The sequence below is a fragment of the Quercus robur genome, chromosome 2 (assembly GCF_932294415.1).
Source record: "Quercus robur chromosome 2, dhQueRobu3.1, whole genome shotgun sequence".
Taxonomy (NCBI): domain Eukaryota; kingdom Viridiplantae; phylum Streptophyta; class Magnoliopsida; order Fagales; family Fagaceae; genus Quercus; species Quercus robur.
The window spans coordinates 81,934,323-81,943,822 of NC_065535.1; the positions used below are offsets into that span (position 1 = coordinate 81,934,323).

General features: G+C 32.1%; 2 protein-coding genes across 4 annotated transcripts; both read right to left on the reverse strand.

Annotated features, from left to right (window-relative positions):
* Positions 1-411: 411 nt before the first annotated feature.
* On the reverse strand, positions 412-3,264 carry LOC126715327 (uncharacterized). Of its 2 annotated transcripts, XM_050415885.1 has the most exons (5): positions 2,161-3,264; positions 1,907-2,047; positions 1,435-1,517; positions 1,140-1,278; positions 412-797 (listed from the first exon to the last, which is right to left on the reverse strand). In XM_050415885.1, the coding sequence occupies exons 2-5, from the start codon at positions 1,935-1,937 to the stop codon at positions 715-717; spliced, it is 336 nt and encodes a 111-aa protein (XP_050271842.1). In that variant the 5' UTR covers positions 1,938-2,047; positions 2,161-3,264; the 3' UTR covers positions 412-714. The 2 variants fall into 2 exon arrangements, with proteins under 2 accessions (XP_050271842.1, XP_050271843.1); XM_050415886.1 differs by lacking the exon at positions 1,140-1,278 and having other exon boundaries at positions 1,907-3,264.
* Positions 3,265-3,883: 619 nt separating this feature from the next.
* Positions 3,884-6,983, reverse strand: LOC126715326 (uncharacterized). Of its 2 annotated transcripts, none has more exons than XM_050415884.1 (3): positions 6,783-6,983; positions 5,258-5,684; positions 3,884-4,906 (listed from the first exon to the last, which is right to left on the reverse strand). In XM_050415884.1, exons 2-3 carry the CDS (start codon positions 5,657-5,659, stop codon positions 4,058-4,060), a joined length of 1,251 nt encoding a protein of 416 aa, XP_050271841.1. In that variant the 5' UTR covers positions 5,660-5,684; positions 6,783-6,983; the 3' UTR covers positions 3,884-4,057. The 2 variants fall into 2 exon arrangements, with proteins under 2 accessions (XP_050271841.1, XP_050271840.1); XM_050415883.1 differs by lacking the exon at positions 6,783-6,983 and adding an exon at positions 6,158-6,489.
* Between the last annotated feature and the right edge of the window lie 2,517 nt (positions 6,984-9,500).

The following is a 9,500-nucleotide window of genomic DNA, read 5'->3' on the forward strand; positions in this document are numbered from 1 at the left end:
GTCTAGCCCACTATGAGTGACAATACCTAAATGCATTAGAATTTTTAGCTTGTGGGCAAAGCTACTTTGATTGACATCAAACTCAGAAGTTTGGCGGAGGATTCCTTATCGTTTAATGTGGAATGTACATTGCAAGAAAGGAATACTAGAATCTTTTGAGAGATGTGAAAATATTTCAAATCGTGTCCATTTGGGTACTTTGCAATTTTCAATAGCTTATGTGCATAATATTTATTAAGAGATACAGGTTTTTTGTAATTTTTGTATTAAATATGTGACAAACTAATTAGATTTGATCGATTATTGTAATTTTAGAGTTTCATTGTGGGTATACCTATTATATATTTCCCGTGTACTTGGCCCCTTTGTTACTTATCCAAAAATAAATAAATAAATAATCCTATCCAAGCATCCCAAGAAATCACTATTTTTCATTGTATTCTCAAATACAGATACTCTGTCCCTATAAACGGTGGCTTCCTCAGTTTGTTTCAAATGGTGGTATACATACAACCATCCTAGAAAACTAAAAGGAGAGCCAGGCTGAAGTACACTCTCAAATTGGATAAACAGTCAAAAGGCCAACACTCTTAGGGGATGGAGGCCAACAGGGTAATAATAAATAGCTGAAAATCTGTAGACTGCAATTGCCAAGACAATGGTCAGGGGTTCTTTCCTCTTGAAAGCAAAAGGGTTTGATAAATGGAGAAAATATCATTCACAGCTTTTGTGATGAGCTCCATACTCCACATTGGTTTTAAAAACCAAGCCGAAGGTAACATTTCTGACAAAAACATCTGCATTGGGAACCATAAGAAACATTAGATCATAACTTTTGAAATTTAGTAATAAATTCTAAACTCTGTTAACAAAAATATGTTCATGGTTAGTTGAAACAACATGAGGATAGATCTAATGTTTCTTATGGTTTGTTGACAATGTGTGCATTTTGTCAATTATCTAAGGTGCCACTAGTACACATAAGCTTGTACTGCAAACCAAAAAATAGTTAACAATCATAATTTCTTATCGCCCTAACAGTTATTTTCACTTTTAGTTTGATTTAATCCAAATATGGAAGCAAACCAGTGGGTTCAAGCAAAGAAACTAATTAACATGGCTAACCATTATGTATCTACCTAAAGATAAGGGGGGTAAAAGATGGTTCATGCGTGTGCTAGGTGTAGAGTTCCACTGTCGAATATACCTACAACATATTCTTCCACATTCAAAGCAATTGTTGAAGTGGATTATTGGCTCCAGGCCAAATGACCAGAGCTTAAGAAAAGAATTAAAAATTGAGGATTAATATTGATCCATCAAACTCATCCAGTCAGATCACTAGTAATTCAAAACATAGAAAACTGCAATAAATAGAAAGAACTGAGCTTTTAGCAGTTAAAACAGCCTGATAGAGAAACAGGACATAGTTACCTGCTTCACCAGGGTAGTTGGCCACTTTCCTACCAAGCTGCAGATCAACAAATTTAAGGTGGACGCAACCCCTATTTGGAGATCTGGATACGTAGATCAGCAGATCATTTATTATTTACGTTTATCATTCCTAGATGCCAATCATTAAGCTAAAACTATATTTTCATGCCTTAGTTAACACATTGTATTCAACATGATTTAGTTATTAACAAGCACTACAAGTACTTGCATGAAATATACACATGTAATTACATGTAGAAGTCTAGACTCTAGAGGTTGTCTGGACCAAATACCAAGTCATGCTCTTGCTAACAACCTTATGACCAGCATTTCTTACATGGTAGCATCTAGCATGTGCTCTTACAAACTTCATGTCTGGGGTTTCTCAGAAGGTAATATACCAGAAATACGAAAGCAGCAGTATGAGCCTTGAGCTAGAAGCTGGAAATTAACAGAAGAGAAACAGGCATACCTGACTCAGATGGTGAGCATAGAGAAAACATGCGAATAAAAAGACTTGTATCTGTAGTTGAATCATAGAACCTTCCATGGAAAAGAGTTCAGAGACAACACTAGGTGAACCACATTAATCCAAAGCCAAGGTACATTCAAACTGCAAGTGAGGGGACACCCTAAGAGAATCAATAGATCATGGAATCCTAAGTTCACACACGCTAAAAGTGCAAGCTTCAGTACTGGTTATCAAGTATGATAATGAGGACTTACCATTTGCATACATCTATCTAGACCTAATAAGTAATATTAATTTTCCAAAGCAACAGAGTATTTCCATTAATCAGTATCATCAAAATTTGTAGCTATGATCCACAAGAACACTGCTTAAAAGCTATGCCTCCTGCTACCTGCCAAAAGTTACTTAGACTTAGAAGCATTGCCAACATATGGAATAATAGTATGGTACCCAAAGAGGGCACAAATAATCAATAAACTATAAGATGGGTCTCAGGACTTGTTATGTTCCAATGATTAAATGGGTGTCAAGTAGATCTTCACAAATTTTGTTTAAATATATCAAAATTTGAAAGATGTCTTTGGATGTGTTCTATTAAAGGAAGATAAATAGTAAGCAATAATAGGTGGCATTGTGAATTGAAAAGAGAATATCATCACCATAATTGAAGTCTTAAATAAATTTCCCAAACGTGCAAAAAAATTAAACATGATCATGTTACATTTTAACATGCATTGGCCTTCCAAATAGGTATTTGGTTTTTTTTTTTTGGGGGGGGGTGGGGGGGTGGCATAATTCCTATTTGCAAAATTTGTTGCTTGTTGAATTCATAATGACATGCATCTTTTCTAAGACTATAACCTATTTGATTTGAAATTACAAGATTCATAACAGCTTCTGTGCCCTTATTGACAGTGCAGTGCATGCATATGGAGAGAAATACACAATCTGATAGTGTCTTAAACAGAATTCACCCAATGGTCATAAAGCACATGGTCCAAAGCGTGCATTCGAAATTTTGCAGGACCCTCAACCAGGCTTCAAAATTTTTCAAATCCTTTTAGGATTCAAGTATAAAGAATAAAAAAGTAGGAAAGTTACGTTTGATCAATTAAAAAGAATGGTGAATAAAACACACATCAGCAAGTAAAAAAAAATGTTATATAAGGATGAACTGAATCAAAGGTTTGAAACAAAACCTTTCAATCATCCACATAACAGGTCATCCTGTGGCAGCCACAAGATTCTGGTCTTACATCGTTCATCAACACAGATATCTAAGGCTCACAGGTGGCCTGAAATGGAAGAATGCAGTGACCACAGAAAATAACAAAATCAGTGGCTCATCTTCAGCTGTTCCAGAAATTTCAGACCGAGAGAAAGGTGGCAAACCCCAACATCATCTTTAGAAGTTTGGGAGTGAGGTGCACAAGCCTCCTACTTCGGCCCTGGAAAATGCAGGGGAAGCATCAATAATGTCCTCAAATGTAATTGCTTACACTGCCAAATGGTATAGAGATAACTGAGTTCAAAGGATAAATCAAGCAACATATGCATATAAAATTTAGAAAGCATGGAACTGCTTTGTTACTCCTCAAGGAATTCCGAAATAAAACAATCTTTCTAACTCCGTTATTATGAAAGAAGTGGGAAAGATAAAAATGACACATTTGCAGGGAAGTCATGAGCACACTTTTCAAAGGCCTCAAGTGACCAAGTAAGATCCTTTTATATCACAAAAGTACAAATTTCAGCAATAAACTGATGTAGTACAGAAGAAATCTGATCTGGCATGTCTATTATTCTACAAATCCTTAAAGATACAACAGGATGGTCAGATATGACATTCTCATTATCTGTCATTTGTCTGCAAATTTAAGGTGTACTATTTTGGTAACATAAAAGATACTAAGCATAATGATGTGCATGATAATACAGGACCAGAAGAAAAATAAAAGAAAAACTGATACACAAGGATGAACTTAGAAAAATCCATTGCTTGACATGTTTTATACTTTATGGTACATACACTTCAAACATCTCATCTTACTTCTTACAATGCGTGAGGCCATTAATGAAAATGTCTATCAGATCCTACATCTAGAGGGAAAAAGATATCAATTCAATGAAAAAATTTCCCAGATTTCACTGTCATCTAATGGGAATGTTGGTAACACCAGAACCTAAGTTTCTTAGCTCCATCAAATGTTCATCGTTTGATATATGGAGCGAAAGACGAAGATTTGTCACCAATTCTTCCTGTTCCCAACTTAAAGGTCCACAAGCATGAAATGCCTCTATAGTGCAACGGTAGGCATGCAACTCTAACCTATGGATTTCAGCTGCTAGTTCCTCTTTTGTAGGAAGGAGAAAATTTACTTCCTTGTATCCCCTCTGACTAAAAGATTCAGCATCACTAGAATGATCATCATCATTATCAATACGGCCTCCAGAAAGATGAGGCAACTTATAGGAACAGTTGCTAGCGACACTACAACTACCAACAGAGGATGTAACACTATCATCATAATTTGATTCTAAGTTTATTGCAAATGAACAACCAACAGCGCCAGTTGGTTTCCTCCTTTCTACATCCACTTCAGAAATCCCAGTTGTTTTGTTGTTAAAAGAAGCATTTATGCATTCTTCACCCACCATGTCTCTCTGGAAAGCATCAGCATCTACCTGTTTGGGCAATGTGGATGAATTGGCAGCATTCAATCGGTGACACCTGCCCTCTTTTTCTATTGCTCTAAATTTCTGGGCAACTCCAGCATATGCTTCAACTCCAGAGTAGCAGTAGGGCGATCCTCTCTTCAAAGTTTTAGAAGAAACAATGTGGGAATCTGGGAAATTCATTCTGTTCTTAACAGGAAAGCAGTCATCTTTTACACGTATTTTTATCCTTATGGTTCTATTGTGAACTTGTGAGCTTAAATTTAGATTGTATTTCAGAGTTGAATTTTCATCATGTTTTCCATCTTCAAAATTGCCAGAACCCTGCATGCAGAAGCACAGAATAAACAAAAAAGTTCGCACATTAAACAAATATATAAAACTCATTTTCAGTCTGCACTCATTTGTATAAAATATATAGCAGTTGGAAATTACAAGGTAACTAGATGTATAGCTCTACAGTCCTAAATGGCTTGAAAATTTCATACAACATTCACTCAAAAAGACAGAATCTATCTCAACTTCAGGTCATTATTTATGGGACTGTACATATAAATAGATGCCAAACCCCACAAAACACACACACACACACACACACACACACACACACACACACATTGAACTGGGAATTTTAAAGAAGAAATTGCAGATTAAAATAGATTCATACTAAATTACCTTTCCAATCACAACCCATTTGTTGTCTTGCCAAGACTGCCTCACCCGGATGTCAAACTTTAAGACTTCAAATTCCTGAGAGGATCCAAGTATCCTCACCTTATAATAATTTTTCCCCAAAACCTGTGAAATTGTTGACATTTTCCAAGAAAAATTGTCAAACACCTCCACAACATCACCAGGAACCCAGCTCCCTGAAATTTCAAGTGGAGGAGGGCAAGGCCTAATAGCCTTCCTGGATACCCTCTCCAAAACAGTCTTGCCATTGGCCTGCTCATACCCGTCATATCTAATGGTGTAGTTGTGGCCATTACCGCAGATAATCTCAGCACAACGCCAGGAGCCTGAAGGCACCTCCCTTTTGCTTAATACTTCCACTTTATTCCCTTTCTTAAATCTCATAATTGATGATACTGGCGTGGAATAACTGTTATTCAAAAATCATACAATGAATGTAAGAAACTAGGCAAAACGAAGATCATTCAATATATATATATATTCAGCATTTGAAAAATGAGACATGAATATTGTAAATATTGTAACATTTCAAAGGAAGGAGTAGACACAAGGTTCACAATGATAAAACCATTGGAAGATAAAGCAAACAAATGAAAGATTTTACTAAGGCCATGAATTTGATAAAATCTATATTTGCAAAAAAAAATTAAAAAAAAAAAAAAAAGCATTTGCGGAAATATAACTAGTTTTATAAATAAAATTTTGAAATTTTTCTTTCCTAATTTGATTTGGATTCTCAATAGCCAATAATAACTAACCCCCCACCTCCCCCGAAAAAAAATAAATAAATCACCAAGACCGAGTCAAGAGAGGTAAAATTTGATTTCCTATTTAGCAATAGATGATCTAAAAAAATAAAAATAATCAATTTCCTTTTCCTACCTTTTCTCAGCAGCCAAACAGAGCATCAAGCATAACTACACAAAGAGCTCCTTTAATTTGACACTTATCTTTATAATTAGAAAAAATACAAGAAACATGAGAGAAACAGAAACAAACACACATACACATTCACTCACATGATCAGAAAACTAAATGACACTACATAAAATTCTGCTATGTTAGGACGCTGAGAAAATAGAAGCAATACAAAGAAATCAGAATAAAATTTCGGAAAATTTTTCACTCCTCAAAAAAAAATTGGCAAAACATAATAATGTCACTGAACTAAGCTTAACAAAACTTCTGCTTCAGTTTCACTTTCTTCCTTTTTTTTTTCTTTTTTTTTTCTCCAAGACAAATAGAAACAGAAAAAAGCATAAACATAAAAAATAAATAAAAAAACAGAGGAATTTTTTTTTTCCTGCTTTTTCTCAGCAACCAAACAAAGGGTCCAACAAATTGGACTCAAACATTAAAAATCAAAACTTTCCCAGAAAAACAATAATAACTCACACCCATAACAAAAACAAATTGAACCCATTTGAAAAAAAAAAAAAAAAAAAAAAAAATCTGAAAAGACCCAGATTAAGGAATTGAAAAACATAGATGAAGAAATTTCACTGACCCTTTTTTTTTTTTTTTCCTTTTCCTCAGAGCCCTTTCTTCTCTAATCACAAAAATTTCAGTCTCTTTGGGATTCTTGTTGTCGTTGTAATTGTTTCTACGTGTTTTTATTGCTTATTACTAATTGAGGTATTTATTTTTTTGGTTTAAAAAAACAAAAAATAAATATAAATAAATATAAGTAGTAGTATTTAATTAAGAGGAAAATAAACTTAATAAACAACGAATAAGGTATGCTTTCTATGCCAAGTTGCCAACCGCCCAAGAATAGCTTGTTGAGGTGGGCATTTAACTGTTACTTACAACAATCTTATTATTTTCTTCAATTAAAAAAAAAAAAATATATATATATATATATATATATACATATACACACACAATCTTATTGTTTGGATTTTTTTTTTAATAAACTTATTTGATTTGTTTAGATTTGAAAGGTAGGGTGTTCACCATGCACCCCTTTCAATTTTTAATTCTCCTACAATTTTGTTTTAAAAATTTTATTATTATTATTAGGAGAAATATAATTTTAACTTCTATCTTATAAGAACAGTTTTAAATTAACGTTCTTTTTGTTTCGATGGAAAACATTGTATAAAGATAATTTTTCGTATTTTTCAATATTTGATAGTATCAGAAAAAATAAGTCAATGAAAAATTATCTTTAATCAACATAAAAAGCATAGCTTATTTTTAGAAATTATTTTCTATTAATTTTTTTATTTAAAACAACTTTATCTCACTACAAACTAAATAAGGGAAGTTAGTATATTATATTTCAACTCATTTAAGATTACTACCAAACATAGGAAAATGAGATAACTTTATAGAAAATACTTTTTAAAAAATGACTTATTTTCTATAAAACATCTGGAACAAATAGAGCTTAATCCCTATAATTTTATAAGTTTTGAATTAAAAATTTAGAAATTTTTAGACTATTACGAATTAAACTCTAAATTTTTTTTTTAGTTTTAATGGAACTTTGGAAATTAAAAATAGTATCAATCTAAACCCCTAATAGAACTTAAATCTATTCCTAAATTATAGGGTTTAAAATAATAGTTATCCTTATTATTAGAAGTATTACTAATTATTGTTAGTAGTAAAAGTTTTTTTTTTTAAAAAAATCAGATTTTATGTACTAATTTTCTAATTTTCTTTCTTTCTTTCTTTCTTTTTTTGGTGTTATTTTTTTATTTTTTTATTTTTTTTTGTTTTTGTTATTTTGTTTTTGTGTGGCTATAATTATATTGTGAAGGATGGATTGAGGATTGGATTTGGTTAAGTCACGCCAATGTAATTAGTGAGTTTTATAAATCATTATTTCAATAGATTATGGTTGTTGAAGCATTAACGAAATTGGATATTTCCAAATCCCGAATTTGCCTCTATTTATATTTTGGAATGGCCTTGCAATAAGTATTTTATTCTCTGAAATCAACACATTTAATGGTCTCACTAGCAGATACGTATATTATAAAGTAAGTTATGCAATAGTAGTTTCTCAAGAAAATATAAAAAGTTATGCAATACTATGTATTGTTAATAACCCCAAAAAACTATGTAAATCATAAAGCCTTGGCGTTAGTTACAACTAATATTTGTGCATCACAATGCATTAGGTGGGGCCCATTATATTATTGGTCTAAAGATGTTCATTATATGGATTAACCTCGACTTTTCTATGTTAGGGGTTTGGTAATTTTTTTTTATATTATACAACAGAGGGAGAGAGATGTAAACTTTTGATCTTTTAAGGTTTGGAATTGTTTTCATTTTAGTTCATAAAGCGTGCGTTTGAATACCGCTTATTTTGCTAAAAACTGAAAACAATAAAAAAAATAATTAAAAAGTTACTGTTTAAGCTTTGGTTACTGTTCATATGCTTGATTGCACTGTTCATGTCACATGAACAGTGCAACAGGCACCGGACTTAAAAAAAAAAAAAAAAAAAATGCAGACTTGGAAAACGCATACGCCAAATCCAAACAAATACTAAGTTTGAGATTTTTCATTTTTATCCACCAATTTTGATTTTGTTTTCAAAGTAGTCATTATGTCCATTTTGGTCACTAATCTAACCATTAAAAGATAGAACAAAGAGGAAATGACGCTATTTTGTTGGTATTTTGAAAATGTATCAAATTTGGTGGACCAAAATGAATAGTCTCAAGGGACCATAATGAAGCAACCTCAAAACATTAAAGGTCAAAAGTATAATTTAGTTTAAGATACGTTTAGGATAGAGTCTTGTTTGCACCAATATGTTTTGGCATGATGGTAAAGTGAAATCATCGTAGAATAGACACCATAAGTTCAAATTATATATATTTGGGTTCAAGTTACACCTATTGTAACTTTAAAGAATATTACATCACCTAATAATTTCCTATTGAATTAATAAATTGAAAATCCCACCACTAGATTACATATTATTTATATTCTTAATATGTATGCCAAATTTGGTATCAATTGGATTTTATTTACTATTTAACTCATAAATTCATCTTTGATACATAATTTTAAATTATAATATTTGAGTTTTAAATATTTGATTGATAATATAGATACTAATATTTGATTGTCTTAAAATTTTATAAGTATAGAGAATATACAAAAATAATGTAATTCAACGATGGATTTGCAAAACTTGCCTCTAATAAAAAGATATAAGGTGGTGTAACATGAACGCATAACACACATATATACATATAGA